Here is a 22076-nt window from a genome sequence, read left to right as displayed (position 1 = left end):
CACAATGCTTGCTTGCTTTTTTCCTCTCTCTCTCTTGCTTTCTTTCTGCTCTTATGTGAGTAGCAGGGCCCCAAGTGCTTGAACTATTACCTGGTGCCTCCCAGGAAGCTGGATTGGAAGCAGAGGAGCTGGGAGTTGAAGCAGGCACTCTGTAGCAGGCACTCTGTTATGGGATGCAGGTGTTGCACGTGGCAACTTGACTGCTGTGCCAAACACCCACCCCTGGATTTCTTTTTTTTTTAAAATACGTATTCATCTATTTATTTGAAAGGCAGAGCAACACACACAGAGAGGGAGGGAGGGAGAGAGAGGTCTTCCATCTGCTGGTTCACTCCCCAAATGGCCACAATGGCCAGAGCTGCGCTGATCTGAAGCCAAGAGCCAGAAGCTTCTTCCAGGTCTCCTATGTGGGCGCAGGGGCCCAAGCACTTGGGCCATCTTCTACTTCTTTCCTGGGTGCATTAGCAGGGAGCTGGATGGGAAGTAGAGCAGCCTGGACTCGGCCCCGTGCCCTGTGTGATGCCGGCGCTGCTGGTGAAGGCTTAACCTGCTACGCCACAGCGCCGACCCGCATCAGGAGACTAGCTGCAGCCTGGGCCGAGAGCAGTGCTCTAGACCAGCTGTTTCGTTCTGCAGGAGAGAAACATGGACCCAGAGAGGCCACACAGCAGATGATGGAGCAGAGTCCTCTGGTCTCCTGTAGGGCACAGGGCACTGCCTTGCCTTTCTTGGGTCTCTGACCACAAAAATGAGCTCATTTCATCCTCACAACTCCTCACGGAGTACTGGGCACTCACCCCCACCCCTTACAGATGAGCCTGTCAAGGCTGCAAGTGCCCACGTGACTTGACCCCAGTGCGTGAGAGCCAAGAGCCTGGAACACCCCGACTCTGGGCCGGCGTGCTTTACTCTCATGCCATTGTCATGTGCAGGTTCTAGAACGCACAGCTCAATGCCATGAGGCAGGTTCCGGGTGTAAAGGGGAGGGACTATGAGGTGGCATTCTAGAAGGGTGGAGAAGGTGGCACAGGAGGCAGAGAACTATTTCCTCACAAAGAAGGGCTTTGGGGCAGTCATGTCCTACTTCATGTCTCCACAAACTCAGCTAGGTCTTCTGCCTCCTGGCCAAGGTGAGCGAGGGGCTCCTGGAACTACAGGGGGCTTCTGGATCCGGGGTGCTGCCCACAGCGGGGAAGGCGGCTGCCTGCTCACCCCGGCCATTCTCCCCAGGTCCTGCTCAGTCAGTAACTAGCTGCTTGCTCGCTCACTCATTCATTCAACAAACACTCCTCTGTCAGCTGCAGTGCTGGAGGCTAGGGGTGTGGATGTGAGCAAGTCTGAGTTGCTAACCCCTGCAGGGTCCTCTTGGGCTGGGCCTTAATTGGCCCTCCCAAACGCTGCTCCCCACGCGTTCCCCTGCTGAAGGAGGCCAAGAATAACACTCCATCTCATTCCTCTCTGCAGGTGGGGCCGCTTCTCCTTCGCCCGGCTCATCCCTCCGGCTCTATAGTCCTGCAGAGCCGGCGGTCATGGCCTCTGGCAGACTAGGCCTACTGAGCCAGAGGGCCGAGCAGGTGACACCTGCTGCCCAGGCCTGGGGCCCAGCCCTGGCTGGCTCCTCCGAAGCCAGATGCTGCCCTGGGGGCACTGGCTGGGAGACTCTGGCAAGGAAGGAGTACAGCCACGCCCGATACTGCCACAAATTCCCTCCCTTGAGGCAGCCCGAGAGCTTGGGCTGGGAGGACGGCAGCTCTAGAACTCCCCAGCTGCGTGGCCCCAGCAGGCCGAGGCCCCTGCTGCTGTGTGGGCTGTCACCGGGGGTTCTGCCCGCGCCCTCCGAGGCAGTGGGGAAGGAGGCTGGCTCCCAGCCGGACATCTGCATCCTTACCCTGGCCATGATGATCGCTGGCATCCCTACTGTGCCCGTCCCGGGCCTGCGGGAAGAGGACCTGATCCGGGCGGCCCAGGCTTTCATGATGGCCCACCCGGAGCCAGAGGGGGCCGTGGAGGGGCGTGGCAGGAGCAGATGCGTTTCCAACCAGCCTTTGGCCAGATGCCCCTAGGGAGAGCCAGGAAGAGCCAGCCTCTGGCTTCTGCTTGTAGCTGGATGAAATAGCACCAGACACATAGGGTGGCTTCTCCGTATGGTTTTTGGGCACCTGGGGCTTGGGGGCCTATGACAGGGATGGGAAACGGGGGGCGGCTGAACCACTCTGACAAATCCAGTCTTCCACTAGGGCCCAGACTGCGTGAGGTTTCTCCTGGTAACATCAAGGAGATGTCTGATCTGTAGGAAGTCCTAGACGAGGTGAATTTTCCTCCTACCTTAAATCCCCTCGCCTGTTGAAGGCAGGTGGTGGGATGGAAGACAAGGAAAATGAGAACTCAGTTGTGCACCCACTGGGTGTTCAGCCCATTATATATTTTTATTTACTTGTGAGGCAGACACACCGAGACAGAGCTCTCCCATCATTCCCCAGATGCCCACAACAGTCAGTAACGGGCCAGGCAGAAGCCTGGAGCCTGGAACTCAATCCAGGCCTCCAATATGGGTGCCAGGTTCCCAAGTACTTGGGCCACTCCCTGCTGCCCCCCAAGGTGTGTGAGAGTAGAAAGCTGAGCTCAGAATGGGAGCCGAGGCCTGAAAGCCCAGGTGCTCTGGCTGGGGCTGCGGGTCAAGTGGGGTCTGATCTCATCTTACACGCTCTGTGGGGACCCGTTTCCTGAGATAAACAAACTGAGGCCTAGCGAGGGGACCTGGCCAAAGTTTCCAGAGCCCGTAAAAGCAGAAGGCGGCCTCAGAAATGAGGCTGGGAAAGAACCATGATTCACGTGTGCGGTCACTCCCCGGACTTTTTTCTTTCCCCTGGCATTACTCTAACCTGGCTTCTACAAAACAAAACACTGGACAAGTGGTGCAATATGCAACATTCACCTTTACGGACCCCAGCGTAGGGCAGGGGCAAAAATGCTGGGAGCCCAGCCGAGCCACCCTCCCTGAAGGGCCTCTTCCTCTGTGGGAGGGCTCTTGGCCACCTCACTTAGGGGACACGGGGCAGATGATGTCTCATGACCGCGGCAGCGCCAGCAAGCCCAGCCCTCAATCTTACGGCCTCATTGTTTTTTTTTTTTCCCTCTCTTATCTCAGACCTGGGCTCACCTGGATCTGTTAAGATCCTTGAACTAAGGCTGTTTTTTGGTTGTCCAAACCAAACCAAGAACACACAGGTGCTCTGGTTTGGGATGTGGCCAGCAAGGTCTCAAATATGTACTGTGGGGCCCTGGGCAGAAAAGACTTGTGGATTCTGTCTCACGGAGCTAGACACCCAAGAGCCTTGTCCTCCTTATTCTGGAAGCAGGGCTCGTGAAAAGTCCAACGGTGTGCGCAGGGGGGTCGCTGTGAGTGTGCACACGTGCCGGAGCCGGCCCTGGGCGCCGAGGGCGGTCAGAGCTGCACCTGCTCGTAGGGCCCGATCCAGCTGTCGGCCAGTTCCCGCAGGGTGCTGTACCGCAGCTCGAACTCCTCCTTGCTGCACTGCTGTAGGAGCCGCCCCACCTCCTCGGTGAGGAGGGTCACGGCCAGGTGCTTGTCCAGGGTCTCGCTCCACTTGCTGCCCAGGATGCTGCCGAGGCTGGTGGCGCAGCCCGCTGCCCACTGAGCCGGCAGCATGTCCGGCTGCAGCACCTGGCGGCGGGCGCTGAGCACGGCGAGGATGTGGCGGCAGGGCAGGTGGAAGGCCTGGTTGAAGTAGCAGCTGCAGCTGGCTGGCGGCTGGGGCTGCACCCTGTGAGTGTCCTCCAGGATCTGTATGTTCATCTTCTCCGAGCCGGAGCCGATGAGGTGCATGGACTTCTGGACCACGGCAAGCTCGCCCAGGCAGAGCTGGGCCGCTGGCCCCGTGCAGATGGTGTTCAGGGAGTGCTGGATGCGGGCTTCGACCAGCTGCTCCACTTTGGGGCTCTGCGAGCTAGCGTCCGAGGGGGCACCGCTGTCCTGGGGGCCCAGGCCCAGGTGGAGGCCTGCCTTGTTTTCGGAGTTCTGCATGTAGCGGAACAAAGAGGCCATGCCTTGTTTCTCGGACGCGGTGGTGCCGAAGGACTGGCTGAGGACGCGGGTGGTGACCTCGAGGCCCTGGAAGTAGCGGCTGCTCTCGGCCCGGCTCCGCCAGCGGTGGGCCAGCCAGATGCGGTCATTGAGCAGCCAGTGAGGGTGGAGCTCGGGCAGCCGGGCGGGTGGCACGCAGGTGCTCAGGAGGGCGTAGAGCTTCCTCAGGTTGCCGGCTGTGGCTGCGCACATGGTGCTCTGCAGGGAAGTCAGGAGCAGCTTCTCCACCGGCCGCTCCAGGGACAGCTGGTAGAACTTGCCCTGCAGGAACTTGCAAACGTGGAAGGCCGAGAGCAGGATCTCGGCTGTGGGGAACTCCATGGCCAGGGTGGGCAGTGGGAGGAAGTGGGGATCCACCAGGATGGTGCACACCCTCTCCCAGGCTGGGTTAAACGTCTTGAACACCTGGAACACCTGAGCCAGGCCTTCGGCATCCTCCCGGGTGGGGATAGCAAAGTAGACGGCCCGGGCCAGGCGGCCCTCCAGCTGCACCCGGGGCCCGTCCACGAGGAAGGTATAAAGCACCTTGCCCCGGGGGTTGTAGGTCCGGTGGATGAACAAGACCTCCGGGAAATGGGCAAAGACGTCGTGCATGAAGCGGCTCTGGTAGCTGAAGCTGTCCAGCTGGGGAGTCTTGCCCACCTGCTGCAGCAGCACCGGCTGGCTCAGGTCCTTAAGCAAGAGTCCATTCAGCACCGTAAAGGCCATGGGGGACGAGGGCAGAAACCGGACGCCGGGCGCAGCACGCTCTCTCCGGACAGCTGCTGCCGGGCGTCTGTCGGGCTCCGAGTCAGTGGAGGCTCCCGGCTGGACTGTGGCTTCCAGGCTGTCTCCCCAAGACGGGCCTATGGGAGAGGAACAGAGGCTGAAGGGGACAGCAGGGACGTGGCTCCTCACTACTGACCCCGTGTGTACTGGACACTTAACTGTGTCAGCACCATCGGGGCGCAGACACACAATGGCCACATCGACAAACAAGCAAGTCCGAAATAACGCAGGTTCCCACGGCCACCAACCTGAGTGAGGGAGAACAAAACGGGAGGGGGGGGGGCGGCGGTTCCTTTAGCTCAGGTGGCCCAGGGAGGCGTCTCTGGGGGGGCGACACTGAACGTGAGCCCAGAGGCTAAGACGCCAGCCGCTGGCTCCAGGGGATTTACATGGACCTGAAGGCTAGAGCTGCATACGCCCCGCCCCAAGGATTTGTACGGCACTTTATATTCACGGATGACCTCCTGCCATCCGTTCTCTGCTCTGGTCCCGGTCTGCAGGAGTACAAGAGCGCTGCAAGGGGCCCACACTTGCTGTGTAAGCTTGAGCAAGCCGGTCACCCTCTCTGAGCCTCAATCCCTTGCACCGCCAAATGCGCCACCAGCGAGGCGCTGCCTCTCCAGCCCCTGCGTAGCTCCCTGCTCAAGCATCTCCTCTCACACTGGCCCCAAAGTGGGCTGCTGTCCCCATTTTACGGATGAGAACTAGAGGCGCGAAGGTCACGTGAACCGCCCACCGTTATTCTCTAAGTAGCAGGAAGCCGAGTCTTGGCTCGGGATCCCGACTGCTGCCTACAGGACCGGTGGAAGTCAGGGACGGGGAGGGAAGGCCGCCTTTGACCTCTCACCTCTGACCTGGCGGGAGACCCGGGAATCTGACGCTCCCGTTCCGAGTCCGGCGGGGCCGGAGCAGCCGCTCTCCCACGCTCTGGGAGCTGCGTGATAGCCAACAGTGTTCAGTCGCCTCACACTTCCACCCTCCAGACTCACTCACCCACAGCCTGGCTCCGCCGCCATTTCTCCCTATTTGACCCTGCCTCCGACTCTGACCGACCTCTACGCTCACCAATCACGGCGCCAGCTTCGCAGCGACTCGGGCCAATGGTCTGAGGAGCTCGCGCTCTGTTCTGGCGCCGCGGACCAATCGTAACCTGGCAGTTTGTAGGCGGCTGCTGTTACCAAGGTTACGAGAGGCTCGGCTGGCCGCAACCAATGGAGGCATCGGAGCTCTGTGGCTGAACTCTGGAGCTCCCCCTTCTGGTAGACTCAGGGATGAGCACGTTACTATGGAACTCCCTGGATGGCCGAAAATGCAAAGAAAAAATAAAAAATTTTATAGAAATCCTATTTTTTCTTTTTTTGGTCAAACTCTAGTCTCAGGGGGTGAGAAAAAGGAGCCTATGCAGGTGTAGTCTATATCCTGGAGACACTGAGGCCCGGATCTCAGCCTCTGCTGCTCGCTCAGCGTTCAGGAGCCCAGCCCCTGGAGAGAGCCAGACCTTGGTCTAGTCCAGCTCAACGCCTTCCAGGATTTTACAGGACAAGCCCAGCCTGGCACCCAGGCCTGTTTAAGATCCTGGTGAACTGGTGCAAGAGCCAACTGACAGCCATTTTTTGTCCCCGGCTCCCCCTGAAGACCGCAGTCTGAGAAAGCTGGGTGGGTAACAGGTAACAAGTAGGCTCATCAACTAGCAATGCCACTGCGTCAAAAATGTTCCACATTTATACAAATCTGGAGGGAAAATGTGGGGTGAGAACAGGCCAGCGTGCTGACTTTTACAAAATTTTGACACGTGAGCCACTTGCCTACAGCCCCTGCAAGTTGTCTGCAGTCAAGTTGGACTCAGGTTTCTTCCCTCCCAGTCTCTCTGGCCTCCTCCTGCTGGGGTATAAAGCTACCTGGAGAAGAGGGCAAGCGACTGCTGAGGCTTTGCATTGGAAGCTTGAGGTTCTATTTGGCTCCACTACTCCATTAGACCGATAATACTCAAAGTCCTTTAAAATCAATAAATCCACCCTGCCGTGCCCACTCCATGGCCATCAAGCCAGGAGTCCTTCTGCTGTGCAAACCCCCTTCCTTCCCTGATCAAGCAGAACACATTTTCCCTGCTCCTTTGATTTTAGTAGTAAAACTTTATTTAATATGAATAAAAATAGATACAAATAACAGATTCTTCATAAACAGCAGCAACAGTCAAGGACCACCCTCCTTCCCTCTGTCCGGCAGACAAGCCCCTTCTCCGGGCCCATCTGTCTTGCCCTGTCCTGGGGCAGGGTTCATCCCTAGAGGGCAGCTAAGATCTGATCGCGGCGGTTGAGGGCAGACGAGCGGTGACCTTTCAACACAGAGAAAACTTTGGCCTTGAACAATGAATGAGGTGCCCACGGAATGCCAAAGGTAGGGCTGAAGGGGGACACAAAGGACTATCACATGGTGGGGCGCTCCTTCCCACTGCCACACCCAGGGAGACACTGGTTAAATGCTGCTCCCTAGCACCGTGGCCCTCTTTGAAGCCTCACGTCTCCAAGGAGAGGAGTGTGTGGTCCAACGCGCCAGTGCACGTGCTTCAATCATGCATCATGGCCTCAGCAGCAGGGAGCCCCTCCCCCTCCTCCAGCTTTCCCCAGAGGAAGGGGAGGCACCCCACGTCCCGGAAGTCTCCCGGCTGCTGCGTGCACTCAGGCGGCTGACAGGGGTCTGCCCAGATGTCCACAATCTTGCGCAGGGTGGAGTAGCGCTCCTCAAGCTCTGGGCCCTCAGTCTGCATCAGCAGGTTCGCTAGCTCCCGGCTTAGGTCCTGAATCATGTTGCCCCGCCCCTGCCTCTCAGGCTGGCCTGTGTTCGGCAGCACTCCACGGTCCTGGAGCTCCCCGTTGGGCCCAAGAAGGTGCTGGTATTTCTTCTGCCACCGGCGGCACACCATGGCTTCACCCACTGGCTGCTGGCTGGTGTGCAGGAGGGCCAAGATGTGCCGGCACGGCAGGTGGTACCACTGTTGAAAGGAACAACTGCAGCTACAGCCATCTTTGCTGACCTGGTGAGAGTCCTCGAGCAGCTGAACGTCCACCGAGGAGCCGGCCACGTCCACCAGGTGGGTGGAGTTCTGCACCACCTCCCACTCGTTGTGACACAGCTTGTAGGCGAGCTCAGAGCCGCTCTGGTGCAGAGTATCCAGCATGCCGCCCTGGGAGGGCTGCGCCTGAGCCTGCTGCGGTTCCGCCTCCACCCCTTCCCCGGGGAGCCTGCCGAGGCCCCCTCCACAGACTCTGAAGGCCTTCTTGGACTTGGGCGGCATGCTTGCAGGCCGCGGTCTCTTTAACTTGGGAGGAGCCGTGGGCAGGTTCTTCAAGCCTTTGGTATTAAAGAAGTCTATGTAATCCACAAAGCGAAGGATGCAGTCCAGCAGGGACTGCTGCTCCCGGAAGAGGCTGGACACCTTGCTGGTGACGATGTCCAGGCTGTCCATGTAGGTGTTGCACGCGTGCAGGCCCTTCCGTACATGCATGTACCACAGCAGCTCACAAGAGAACCAATGGGCCTGCAGAAAGCTAAAGAGATCCTCATCTAGGAGGGCTTGGGACATCTGACAGAGATTTTTCAGGCTGGCTTCGGACGTGACAAACACAGCCTCCCGCAGGGCCTCCTTCATGAGCCTTTTGAAGGACGCATTTGCCGGGCTGCGCTGCAGCTTCTTCTCCAAGAGGCGGGTTGTGTGGTAGATGGAGAGGAGGATGCGGGCAGCAGGGAAGATCTCCTGGAGGACGGCCCGGTAGGGGAACGAGGGGTCCACAAAGACCACCTTGACCTTGGGCCAGTCGGCATTGAACTCCGTGAAGGTGCTCAGCATCTTGGCCACAGAGGTGGCCGACTCCGCCTTGAGCATGGCGAAGTGCACCACTCGGCCCTCGCGCTCCTTGTTCTCCACCAGGAAGGCGTAGAGGATGTGGCCCCGGCTGTTCTCCACTCGGTGCAGCAGGAGATTCTCGGGGAAGCGGGTGAACAGGTCGCTCATCTTGCTGCTCTGGAAGCTGAGCCGGTCGAGGTCTTGGTTGTTGCCCACGCTGAAGGAGGCCATGGAACCCTCATCTACCTTCAGGAAGTTCTTCATCACTTTTGCTATCTTGGCCAGGTCAGAAGGAGTGATGCCCTCCTGCTCTGGTTTTGAGGGCACTTGCACCTTTTCCAGGCAAAATGATGGTTCGACTGGCAACTTCTCTGCTTTGGCAGGGTCTTCCTCGGCTGCAGGCTGCACGGGTTGGAGTTTCTGCAGGCACGTGGTCTTGTGCGGCTTGCCAGTGCTATCTTCTCCATGACCAGCGGCTTTGGGGTCCACATGGATGTGCTGGGTGTTCAATTCACTGATAAACAGTCTATCTAGACTCTCGTTGTACCGCAGGAGCAAGTAGGCCGGGCACGTGTCCGCCTCCCGTGTTCTCTTCCTGTTTGATTGGGTCCGAATACAGACAAATTTCACCTGCATATATCTAGGGAAGGTAGAGGGAATAGTAAGAAAGGTGCTGACTACCCCCTCTCTCTTAAAAGATAAGGCACTATAGGGATTCATATTGGCTGAGAGGTTTCCTGGAGACCACCACGTAGCATAGAATATAAAGAAAGATTCACATGAACTCTACAGTCCCAAAACATTCAGCTCTTTAAGACCTCGCCAATGACAACTCCCTTCACATTCCTCTACAGTAGCTCTAATTCCAACTCTCCTTTTCCTCTGTTGCTATATATAGCTATCACCAACTCAATCTGACGCAGCAGGATACAAGGGAAAATAGACAAGTGGTGGCTGCAGAGTGCCCGGCTGGTTACTCCCTGGTTGAAGTGTCCCCCTTATCCCTATCCTCAGGATGCTACTTCTTTCTCCTCCCCCAGACAGTGGTGATAAAAAGTGAAGTTCTGGTGCTCTGTGGTGTAACAGGTTAAGCCACCACCTGCGGTGTCAGCATTCCATTTGGATGCTGGTTCAAGTCTTGGCTGCTTCCACTTTCCATCCAGCTCCCTGCTAAAGCGCCTGGGAAAGCAGTGGAAGATGGCCCAAGTACTTGTTGGGGCAAGTGGGAGACCTGTAAGAATCTCCTGGCTCCTGGCATGGGATTGGCCCAGCTCCCGCTATTGCAGCTATTTGAGGAGTGAACCAGCAGATGGAAGCCAGCGCACCCTCTCTCTTTAACTCTGCCTTTTTTTTTGACAGGCAGAGTGGACAGTGAGAGAGAGACAGAGAGAAAGGTCTTCCTTTTTGCCGTTGGTTCACCCTCCAATGGCCGCCGCGGTAGGCGCGCTGCGGCCGGCGCACCGCACTGATCCGATGGCAGGAGCCAGGTGCTTCTCCTGGTCTCCCATGCGGGTGCAGGGGCCCAAGCACTTGGGCCATCCTCCACTGCACTCCCTGGCCACAGCAGAGAGCTGGACTGGAAGAGGGGCAACCGGGACAGGATCGGTGCCCCGACCGGGACTAGAACCCGGTGTGCCAGCGCCGCAAGGCAGAGGATTAGCCTAGTGAGCCGCGGCGCCGGCTTAACTCTGCCTTTTAAACAAACAAACAAATAAATAAATATTAAAAAAAAAGTGATGTTCTAAGGATGCAGGAGGAGATCGGTGGTTATCAAGTGAACTCTTCAAGGCCTTATGGGGTTACAGTGTGTCTGGGCTTGCTCTCAAAAAGGGTTCTTTGCTTACCTTTTGTCTAATGAAAAACAAATAACATCCTAAGAAAAGTCTTATAACCAGGAACTGACATTGTGGTACAAAGGGTTGGACTACTACCTGCAACGCTAGCATCCCATATGAGCACTGGTTTGAGTCACAGCTACTCTGTTTCTCATCTAACTTCCTGCGAATGCACCTGGAAAAGCCGTGGAAGATGGCCTGAGTACTTGGGCCCCTGCCACTCATGTGGGAGACTTGGATTGTGGCAATTTGGGGAGTGAACCAGAGGATGGAAAAATCTCTCTGCCTCTCCCTCTCTCTGTAACTCTGCCTTTCAAATAAATAAATAAATAAATCCTAGATTTGATCTTAGCCAAAGGCTGAGAAGCAATCAAGTAAATAAAACAATCCTAAAAAAAAAAAAAGAAAGAAAGTTTGGTAAGCATTGGGGTCCTTTTAGCATTGTCTATTCTAGGGTGAGAGTACTGATTCAAAGGACAGTGGTAATAAATTGCATAATCAATATTTCTACTCAGCTATCCTCATTTTTTAAAAAAAGATTTATTTATTTGAAAGTCAGAGTTACACAGAGAGAGAAGGAGAGGCAGAGAGAGAGAAGTCTTCCATCCGCTGGTTCACTACCCAATTGGCAGCAACGGCCCGAGCTGGGCCGAGCCAGGAGCCTCCTCCAGGGCCCAAGGACCTGGGCCATCTTCCACTGTTTTCCCAGGCCATAGCAGAGAGCTGGATCAGAAGTAGAACAGCTGGGACTCGAACTGGCGCCCACATGGGATGCTGGCATTGTGGGTGGTGGCTTTACCCACTACGCCATGGCGCCTGCCCCAGCTATCCCTATTTAATCCATGCTCTGAGGCCCAAGTTAGGGTTCTACATTCTCTGGGAAGCCTTTATGGATGTCCCCAACCCACAGTAACTGCTTCATAGCATTTATCTAAAAGGCTTGGCAGACTTTCTGGGTAACAGTACACCTACCAGTGGACCAAAGACCCTGGAGGAAGGCTGCCTGGATTTGCACCCCCTCTGCCATTCAGAAGCTGTTTCTTTGGGCAAGTCACTTTACCTCTCCGTGTGCAGTTTCCTGGTCATAAAATGAGATGACCTCACGAGGGTTGTTACGAGGATTAAACCAACCACAGGCAAAATATTGGTTCAGCCTTCTATTCATGCTAAATAAAATGTAGCTACTCCTTCTGTTACAACTCCTATACCTTGGGACATTCTCTTGAATGTTTACCCAGTGCTTGCCCAAATGGATTGGGATGTCTTCCAGCGGCAAGACTGAGTTAGGCCTTATTTTACTCCAAGCGCCTAACACAATGCAATTCCTTCAGCAGATACTTATCGATGACGCACCAGGTGAATGATTCAGGCACCACCAGCGGGTGGGATAGGTCACACCCTCGTATCCCCAGGGAGTATCTCAGCCCAAGGAGTAGGGGGTGGGAAAAAAATCTCAGTCCTGGCATGACATGGCACAGCCTGGGAGTCCCACCCACACTCCTCCAAACACGCCTGTCCAGCTGGTCCTGTTTGCCCATCCTGTGGGGCGAGTGAAGGAAAACAGGATGTCAGTCCCAGAACAACAGGGCGGAGGGGCCTGGGTCTGAGAATGTCCGCACCCGCTGTGCACGGTGTCAGGCAGCACCATCGAAGGCTGTGGACCAGGGAGCGCTGGAGCCGTCCAGTAGGTATGGCAAGGCCAGTGAGCGGCAGCCACTGTGGGGCCTCTGCCTTGTTCTCTGCCCTCCACTACCTTGTTTTTGACATTACAGAAAGACAAACTACCAACAGCTTCCTGTGTTTACCAAGCTGCATCTCACTCTGGGCCTTCGCTGATGTCTGTCTTTTGTCCAGAATGCCCTTCCCAGCTTTCTTCATCTCAAAGCTTAGACGTCTTTCAGAACTACGTGCAACCAACGTCTTCTCTAGGAAGCCTCCCTCAAGCCCCCCGGCTGAGCACCACCATCCCGCTGGCTCATCTTAGACCAACTCCAGCTCATCAACCGAAGCAGACTTTACGCGCACTTAGTCAATGTCTGTGGAACTCCTCCCAACAAGATCCTGGTGACCGTCAACCCCAGGCTCTGTTAATGTCCACCTTCCAGGGTGGCAGTGGGGGCATCCTTTTCAAGTTCCCCTCCTCACCTATGACCACTGTTATCAACAAGTCTTTCTATTCTTCCCTACCACTGCTACGTGTACTGAGGATTCATTACATGCCAGGCTATAGGAAGCCCCTAATACACACCAGTTTGTACTGGGAAAAGTTCTATTATGTACGTTTTGGAGATGGAGAAACAGGCTTAAGGAGGTTCTCACGGATGAAAATCTGGGATTTAGACTAAACTTGCTTGCCTGTAGTCAACTAGCTAACTGTTATGTTGCCTGTCTTCAACTTATTGCCTTTCTCTGGGCTGCTATGTTCACCTGTTCAGACTGAGCCCCAGCACGTCAGTTGGGGTCCATGACTTTCTGAAACATCTCTAAACAACTGTGCTTGCTGGGGTCATGAATTTCAAACTTTCTATGCGCTAGCTTGAAGTTTCTCTTTTCTGATTATTTTAATCTTTCTTGTTAACCTATAGTTTGCAGTGAAATACATAAATCTTTTGTAAGAATCTGTTGAGCACTAGTTATTTTCATCTGTACTTATTTCCGTCTTTTTGGTAAAAGCAGAGACTTGTTTCAGGTCAAGAACACGGTCTCACATTTCTCTGAATCTCTGTTAGTGCTTCTATAACAGCACACGATCGGGGCCTGGGGGAAGTCAGCCAGTTCTGCTCTCTTCCCATCTACTTTGCAGGTGTTTGCTCCTCCTGTTGCTTCAGAGGGCCCATGGTGCCCCAGTGCCCAGCACACACTAGTGGTTTATATACATACACTGCACTGAGTAAATGTTCAATGGGTGGTGTGGGGCATGGAAAGTTCTTCCTATCCACAGGTAGTAGACCAGAAAAATCACTGGGAGAGAGTTTAGAAGACTTGGCTTCTAGTCCCAGCACTATTACTCTTAGTAACTTTGGTTAAATCTTTTATTGACTTTCAAACATGTACTAAGTTCTACTATGTAAAAACACTCCAGGAATTGCAAGGTCTACAGAGACAAACTAGGTAGTCTCTCTTTTCAAAGTCTTGTAAGGAGAGAGATTTTTACATAGAGGGCCAGTAAATGAAGCGAACAGTTAAATAGACATACACTGCAACTATAGGGATTAGCACAGATTAACTAAGGCTTTTTACTTATTTCACGTAGATTTCTGTCCTTGATTGCAAATTGCACCTTAAATACTGAATAGGATTTTTAAAGGTGATGAATGGATAAAGTCGTTTTAGACAATACAACATGAAGTAGGAATAAGACCTCCAGTGTCAGAAGATGTGAGTTTAAATTCCACTTATTAGCTATGTGACTCCCAATTCCTTATTCATAAGTATGGAAATCATAGGCAGAGTACTGGTCTATGCACACAGCTGGTCCTCTATATCTGGGGGTTCCCAAGTCTGTGGATTCAACCAACTGAAGATGGAAATATTTGGAAAAAGACTGCATCTGCACTGAACATATCTAGACTTTTTTTCTTGTCACTAGTCCTTAAATAATATAGTATAATAATACAGCATTTACATTGTATGAGGGCACTTTAAAAGGCTCATGGAAAAAAGGAATTAAAGGATACATCTTTTGTGCAGAAAACTGAAATTCATGCCTAGTTTTGTCATAATGTTATTTCTCATGAACTTACTAAGTATTTAAAATGCTTACTTAGTACTTAGTAAGCATTTAAAATAATCTCATGTGACTTAGTGTGTGGTTGCTTAGGTTATATGCAAGCAAGTACTAGGCCACTGTATAAAAAGGTCTTGAGCATCCACAAGGTTTGGTATCCACGGGGCATCTTGGAAAAAAATCAGTACTTGATCTAAGAATGATCAGTACTGGGCCGGTGTATTGGCTCACTTGGTTAATCCTCCGCCTGTGGTGCCGGCATCCCATATGGGCACCGGGTTCTGGTCCCGGTTGCTTCTCTTCCAGTCCAGCTCTCTGCTGTGGCCTGGGAGGGCAGTGGAGGATGGCCCAAGTGCTTGGGCCCCTGCACCCGCATGGGAGACCAGGAGGAAGCACCTGGCTCCTCCTGGCTTGGGACCAGCACAGTGCCAGCCATAGCAGCCATTAGGGGAGTGAACCAACGGAAAGAAGACCTTTCTCTCTGTCTCTCTGTCTATAACTTTAGCTGTCCAAAAAAAAAAAAAAAAAAAAAATCAGTACTATTTAAAATGAAATCATTTAAAAGGCTGTGACAGAAGCTGCTGGCTGCCCACCCAGCATCCTTTAGTTTTTATTCAGGTTGCCATTTCTCTCCCACAGAGCTCCGTGCTTCGGGGTTAGTCTAAGCCAATCAAGGTAATCTCATTAGAAATGGGCATGGGTACCGGCCCAATTCTGGAGAAGGAACAAAAACAGGAAATCTGCAGGAATCTTCTAAACGTGGCCCCTGCATTTGTGCCTCCCGGGGAGCCTCTTCCAGGGCAAAGCTGACACCTGTTACTGGTAGTGCGGAAAGATGCAGACAGGCTGGGCCACTGAAAATATCATCTTTGGAGGCCCATCCTAGACTTGCTTCGTTTTTACCTTTTTATATTTGAGAGGCAGAATGACAGCGAGCAGAAACAGAGAAAGATATCCTACCCGCTGGTCACTCCCCAAATGCCAGGAGCTCTATCTGGGTCTCTCACGTGGGTGGCAGGGACCCAAGGACTTGAGCAGTCATCTGCTGCTCCCAGGGTACCCACGAGCCGAAAGCTGGATTTGAAGTGGAGCTGCCAGGCATCACAGCAGAGGCTTAGCCCACAAACATCCCCAGAAACATTTCAGAGAGACCAGTGGAAAAAATATTTGAGTAGAATTTTACTTTTAAAATTGGGAATGAATGCTGGCACCATGGCTTAATAGGCTAATCCTCCACCTTGCGGCGCCAGCACACCAGGTTCTAGTCCCGGTCGGGGCTCCAGATTCTGTCCCGGTTGCCCCTCTTCCAGGCCAGCTCTCTGCTGTGGCCCGGGAGTGCAGTGGAGGATGGCCCAAGTCCTTGGGCCCTGCACCCCATGGGAGACCAGGAGAAGCACCTGGCTCCTGCCTTCGGATCAGCACGGTGCGCCGGCCACAGCGCACCAGCTGCGGCAGCCATTGGAGGGTGAACCAATGGCAAAGGAAGACCTTTCTCTCCGTCTCTCTCACTGTCCACTCTGCCTGTCAAAAAAATAAAAATAAAAAAATAAAAAATAAAATTGGGACTGAAGAGGCTGGCGCAGTGGCTCACTTGGTTAATCCTCCACCTGTGGTGCCAGCATCCCATATGGGCGCCGGGTTCTAGTCCTGGTTGCTCCTCTTCCAGTCCAGCTCTCTGCTGTGGCTCGGGAGGGCAGTGGAGGATGTCCAAGTGCTTGGGCCCCTGCACCCGTGTCGGAGACCAGGAGGAGGTACCCGGCTCCTGGTTTCGGATAGGCAGTGTAGCTCCAGCCGTGGTGGCCATTTGGGGGGTGAACCAACGGAAGGAAGACCTTTCTCTCTGTCTCTTTCTCTCACTGTCTAACTCTATCTGTCAAATAAATTAAAAAAAAAAAAATTGGGACTGAAAGTATGAAGTTAATACATTCCACAAAATTGGGTTATAATGGTAACTACATGCCAATTCTTTAAAAAATATTTATTTGAAAGGCAGAGTGACACACACACACAGTATGTGTGGGGAGAGAGAGAGAGAAAGGCATTCCATCCATTGGTTCACTCCCCAAATGCCCGCCAACAGCTGGGGCTGGGTCAGGAACTCCATCCGAGTCTCCCATGTGGGTAGCAGGAACCCAAGCACTTGAACCTTTACCTGCTGCTTCCCAGTGTGTACAGGAGCAGAAAGCTGGATCGGAAGTGGAGTGGAACTTGAATCTAGGCACTCAGATACGGGATGGGAGCGTCCCGAGTGGTGGCTTGACCACACTGTACTAGAAAATGCTGCCTGGATATGCCAATTCTTAGGTTCTGATTAAAAGCATCAATTTATTTCCCCTTGCTCCCCCACACAGTTTCTTCAAACACTATGAATACTTCATTTCCTGTCTCACTTTTACACATACAAAAGTTAATTTTGCCAAAATACTTCTGGGCTCTATCAAGCTTCCCAAGGGCATAATTTAATTATTTGCATCACAGTCCTCTGCTTTTCCAGTTTCTATTATTCGGTCAGCCTTCCTGAGATCCCTTCTCCACTTGCTAACTGGTATAAAGCTGAAGGTTCTTTATGTCATCCAGTCCTGCAAGACTGGGACTTGCATATTGGGAGAGGCACCGTTTCAGTGTGTACAATATTATCTGCGCTACACTCTCCTGATGTTTGTCACCTCTGTTCAGATACTGTAGATGTTGACAGGGATGGTAAGGATAAGCAGGAAGGAATGGTTGAGTGGTGACTAATTTTCTAAGCAGCTGATTTCCTAGCAAGATTTTTATGTCATGACCTTTGTTTTCCTAAGCGGCCCTGTGACCACAGACACATGGATAATGAAAACTGATAACAAGAGTAGTTTAAAGGGTGTGGTAAAGACAATGTCTGCAAAATGCCTGGAGTTACCAGGAATGCATTCCAGCAAGGCGTTATACTTTCCCAGGTGTATTAGCAGGGAGCTGGATAAGAAGTGGAGTACTCAGGACTTGAACCAGTGCCCATATGGGATGCCAGCATTGCAGGTGGTGGCTTAACCTAGTAGCCACAGGCCGGCCTCTCCACAGACTTTCTGAGGTCCCCTTCCTCATTCTGGATTTATGACCTCGACAAATATCTACTGAGCACTGCTCCAGGTGCAACACCCACCTTCTTATTTAACTGCCATCGTGATGTCCTTGCTCTAGAAAGGATGAACTATCAGAGGTTGAGAGTCTTGCGAAGGTTGAGGACAAAGGCTGTGTCCAACTCAAGAGCTCTTCCTGAACCTCAGTGAACTGCAAGCTACCTTGATGTCTGCCATGCCTTCCATATAACATTGGAACTCTTATTTCCATTTTTTTTCCATTTTTTTTTTTTGACAGGCAGAGTTAGACAGTGAGAGAGTGAGAGAGAGAGAGAAAGAAGAGAGAGAGAAAAAATGTCTTCCTTTTCCATTGGTTCACCCCCAAATGGCTGCCATGGCCGGTGCGCTGCGCCGATCTGAAGCTAGAAGCAGGTGCTTCCTCCTGGTCTCCCATGTGGGTGCAGGGCCCAAGGACCTGGGCCATCCTCTACTGCCCTCCCAGACCACAGCAGAGAGCTGGACTGGAAGAGGAGCAACCAGGACAGAATCCGGCGCCCCAACCAGGACTAGAACCTGGGGTGCCAGCGCCGCAGGCGGAGGATTAGCCTATTGAGCCGTGGCGCCGGCCTCCTTTTTTTTTTTTTAAACTTACTTGCTTTGCTTTAACAAGAAACTTATGTCTACCTGTTAAGATAAATTACTATTAAAGTCACCTCACTTGACCACCTAGTGGTATGAATATTTGGCTGCGGAAACCTGTGCTAAATTATCTCCCAAAGGGGTAGGTGTTTGGCTGAGCCACTGAGCCACTGGTTCCATCAGAGCACCAGGTTAGACCATCACTTCCAGCCCCTGACTCCAGCTTCCTGCTGATGCACATCCCAGGAGGCAGCAGTGACGGCTCAAGTACTTGGGTTCCTGCCACTCCCATGGGAGGCCTGAACTGAATTCCCAGCTCCGGCTCCTGGCTTCAGGCTCCAACCACTGCAAGCATGTGTGCAGTGAACCAGCAGTTGGGAGCTGTCTCTCTACCTTTCAAAAACAAAAACCACCTCCTAGAAAGAGCTCTCCCTTCTACCCGTCCCCTCCAAAGCAGCATTCCTCCCCAGAGCTCACCTATCACTCAAGAAGCCGAACACAGTAAGCTCTGCAGAGAGCCAGTGTGCAATTAGTGATCCCAGATCCCCTTTCCAACATCCTGGCCAGCAGGTCAACTTGTCTCCGTTGAGGGCCAGGGCTGCTCACGAACTCACCACCTCCTAAGCTAACACAGTCCACTCTTGTCCCCAGTTTACTCATCTTTGTATCTGAGCTCAGCGCCTGGCCAATAACCAAACACTTGGCCTCTTACTACAGTTTGTTGAAGGAATATTGTGAGCAAGTGCTGGTAGAGAGCTACTACAGTCTGGTGGCTACATACGGAAGTTAACAAGTCCGGCACTACACAGGCTGACCTGACCTGGCCTCAGTTTTTTTTTTTTTTTAAGATTTATTTATTTATTCAAAAGTCAGAGTTACACAGAGTGAGGAGAGGTCTTCCATCCGATGGTTCACTCCCCAGATGGCTGCAATGGCCAGAGCTGAGCCAATCCAAAGCCAGGAGCTTCCTCCAAGTCTCCCACAACAGAGAGCTGGATTGGAAGAGGAGCAGCGGGACTCGAACCGGCGCCCATATGGGATGCCGGCGCTGCAGGCCAGGGTGTTAACCCGCTGCACCACAGCGCCGGCCCCCCAACCTCAGTTCTGACACCTAAATGCTTTCTTACAGCTTTCTGAAGCCTTAATTACTCTCTGCTCGGATTTGCTCCCTGCCTTTCACCCCTCCCATTTCACACTTGTTGACCACCTCCCAGGTGGTTTTGAGGGGCAGGTGCTTTTTGTCCCAGGTTCTCGGCACTGTCTGCCTCTGCAGGGCCCTGTCTCGGTCCCTGTTCCTGCAGGGACTGTCTATCCCAGTCCCTGTATCTCTCCTCTTCTGCTCCCTTTTTCTTAAGCATGGACAACTCTGGGGATCTGAACCTTTAAAGTACATAAAGCAGAGACGTAGAAACTGCTGGTCTCTTAACATTGACTTCTGGCTCTGCCTTCCATCTACAAAATAACAATCATGGGGCCGGCGCTGTGGCGCAGTGGGTTAAAGCCCTGGTTGCAGTGCCGGCATCCCATATGGGCACCGGTTCTAGTCCCGGCTGCTCCACTTCCAATCCAGCACTCTGCTGTGGCCTGGGATGGCAGTAGAAGATGCCCAAGTCCTTGGGCCCCTGCACCCACGTGGGAGACCTGGAAGAAGCTCCTGGCTTCGGATTGGTGCAGCTCCAGCTGTTGCAGCCAGAAGGGGAGTGGACCAACAGAAGGAAGACCTCTCTGTGTAACTCTGACTTACAAATAAATAAATAAATCTTGGAAAAAAAAAAAAAAAAAAAAAGCAGAGCACCTAGACAACGACTGTGCCTCCTGCGCCTGCGCATCTCTGGTGTCCGTCTCAAGCCTCCCTCTCTCTCCTCCAGCCCATAGTGGTTGTCCTCTTTCCCGAGTTCCTGCAGCACCATTTCCCCAGATCATGATTAGCATCGATCACTCTTTCATTCAACAATTAATCGATGCCTGCTTTGCGCCAAGCCCTGTGCTGCACACCTGAAGAGGATTAAGGGCAGCTGTGAGTTTTTCGTATTCCTCTCGATGCTTAGCAAGGGGATACCCACGCAGCGCAAAGTCCGAGTACCTCGTAATGGCACCCAAAGGCCCTTCAGATAGACTGCAACTGGCTTCATCTCCCGCCAAGCACAGCACCCCACCCTGTTTCTTATCATGCCCCCTTCTTTGACAGCTGTGTCTGTTCCCAAAGGCCCTTCTGCACAGCTTCTTTTGATCAACTACTCAGTGCTACCCAGTAATTGATCACAAATCTCCTCCAGCCTTTCACACGTGTTCACAGCCCAGAGAAAGCATGCATTCCACTGGGAAGCCTGCCCCCACCTCCCAGGCATTTACCATCACATACAGTTGGCCTTGGTACCCTCAGGGGATCGGCTACAGGATAGCCCGCTCCCCACCCCCAGGCCAAAACCTGCTCATGATCAAGCCCTTTATATAAAAGGGGACTGTGGTTCCGCATACCTCAGATCATCTCTAGGTTACTTGTAATACCTAACAAGACGTACATGCTACGGTTATCACACTGTATTGCTTAGGGAGTGCTTTTAAGAAGCCTGTACATTTTCAGTGCAGACATAAATTTTTTAAACACATACTTTTGATCTGTGGTTGGTAGAATCCACGGATGGAGAACCTGCCCACGCAGGGAGCTGACTATACTAGTTAGCTTATCTGAGCCAAGTCTGTCCTACCTTAAGCTGAGGGCAGCCTGGGAAGAATGTAGGTTGGCTTCTAGTTATGAGCCAAACATCTCAATCTAGATGTTAAACTCAGATACACTTTGACCCTCAGAGTTGGCCTACAGGATGTGTGTTAAAGATGAAAATGCTATATAGGGGACGGCACTGTGGTGTAGCGGTAAAGCCACCGCCTGCAGTGTCAATATCCCATACAGGCACCGGTTCATGACCCGGCTGCTCCACTTCTGATGCAGCACTCTGCTATGGCCTGGCAAAGCAGTGCAATTTGGCCCAAATCCTTGGGCCCCTGCACCCACGTGGGAGACATGGAAGCAGCTCCTGGCTCCTGACTGGCACAGCTCCGGGCACTGCGGCCAGCTGGAGAGTGAACCAGCGGGTGGAAGACCTCTCTCTCTGTGTAACTCTTTCAAATAAATAAATCTTTAAAAAAATGGATTTTCCACCTTTAAAAGCTGGACACACTCACATGAAGTCTGGTTTCTGGCACGAGACCACTCTCCCACGGCACCATCAGCCGGAGCCGTGACAGGAAGCCTGCGTTCCTGTCCACACTCCTGTGGTCCTTACCACAAAGACCTGGTGAGTGTGTTACTCCTTATTCCAACTGTGAAATCACAAGTCACACTTCCTTACACTCGAGCCCCGAAGGCATCTGAGTTTTTTAACCCATCTGAGCCGCTAAGCCTACTCTCATCTGTCCACGGGGGAAAAAACAGCATTTACCTATAACTCTGGAAACGGAGTGCAGGTTGAAGCAGACATAAAGCCGGGGACATGGGACGTGCTTGAAAACGACTGTTAATGCCAGGAGCTCGAGACCCGTGCACGGGGGAGCGGATGAATGAATGGACAACCCAACCAATGACCACGTCCCTGCTCCGGCAAGGGGAGAATGATGGAGGAGAGGCGTTTGCACCCCTCCGTGAAAGCCGCGCTCTGTGCCTGGGGTGCTGCAGGTGCTCAAAAACAAATAAATAAAAAGGGGGGAGGGGCGGGGGCGGGGGCGACATTTCGGTTACGAATTCCGAGAATTCGGGAACGCAGGCGTGGACGCGATCCGGTGCTGAAGCGAGCAACGCCTGCGGAGGGTTCGCGAGGCGAGGCGTGCAGCAGGTGCCCCGGCGCCCGCGGGGCCCAGGGCCGCCCTCCCGCCCCGCCCCGCCCCGCCCTTACAGGACGTCCTCGCGGATGGAGGTGCCGTGGTTGAGGTTGTGGAAGCGGACGGAGACGCAGTCCCTGAGGATGAAGGAGCACCTGTTCTCCTTCTTGTAGGCGCTGAAGCACTCCTTGAAGTCCTCGTAGGTCTTGAAGCAGCTGCCCAGCTCCATGGCCGCCCACGCAGCCCACGCCACGGCCTGGCCCCAACCCGGGCCCAACACCTCACAGGG

General features: G+C 53.4%; 3 protein-coding genes across 5 annotated transcripts; 1 reads left to right on the top strand and 2 right to left on the bottom strand.

Annotated features, from left to right (window-relative positions):
- Positions 1-1026: 1026 nt before the first annotated feature.
- Positions 1027-2116, top strand: SPATA25 (spermatogenesis associated 25). Its single transcript, XM_062202572.1, is given in 3 exon segments — positions 1027-1130; positions 1465-2010; positions 2013-2116. Coding segments are annotated over 3 exon segments (705 nt in total). The 5' UTR covers positions 1027-1075.
- A 273-nt stretch (positions 2117-2389) lies between these two features.
- ZSWIM1 (zinc finger SWIM-type containing 1) lies at positions 2390-21939 on the bottom strand. Of its 3 annotated transcripts, none has more exons than XM_062204274.1 (2): positions 21862-21939; positions 2390-4950 (listed from the first exon to the last, which is right to left on the bottom strand). In XM_062204274.1, the coding sequence occupies exon 2, from the start codon at positions 4811-4813 to the stop codon at positions 3446-3448; it is 1368 nt and encodes a 455-aa protein (XP_062060258.1). In that variant the 5' UTR covers positions 4814-4950; positions 21862-21939; the 3' UTR covers positions 2390-3445. The 3 variants fall into 3 exon arrangements, with proteins under 3 accessions (XP_062060258.1, XP_062060260.1, XP_062060259.1); XM_062204276.1 differs by lacking the exon at positions 21862-21939 and adding an exon at positions 5867-5910; XM_062204275.1 differs by lacking the exon at positions 21862-21939 and adding an exon at positions 5721-5857.
- On the bottom strand, positions 7013-22016 carry ZSWIM3 (zinc finger SWIM-type containing 3). Its single transcript, XM_062204273.1, has 2 exons — positions 21862-22016; positions 7013-9357 (listed from the first exon to the last, which is right to left on the bottom strand). Exons 1-2 carry the CDS (start codon positions 22014-22016, stop codon positions 7440-7442), a joined length of 2073 nt encoding a protein of 690 aa, XP_062060257.1. The 3' UTR covers positions 7013-7439.
- Between the last annotated feature and the right edge of the window lie 60 nt (positions 22017-22076).

This window comes from Lepus europaeus, chromosome 10, assembly GCF_033115175.1.
Source record: "Lepus europaeus isolate LE1 chromosome 10, mLepTim1.pri, whole genome shotgun sequence".
In the NCBI taxonomy this organism is placed as follows: Eukaryota; Metazoa; Chordata; class Mammalia; order Lagomorpha; family Leporidae; genus Lepus; species Lepus europaeus.
This window is presented reverse-complemented; position numbering and strand designations above follow the sequence as displayed.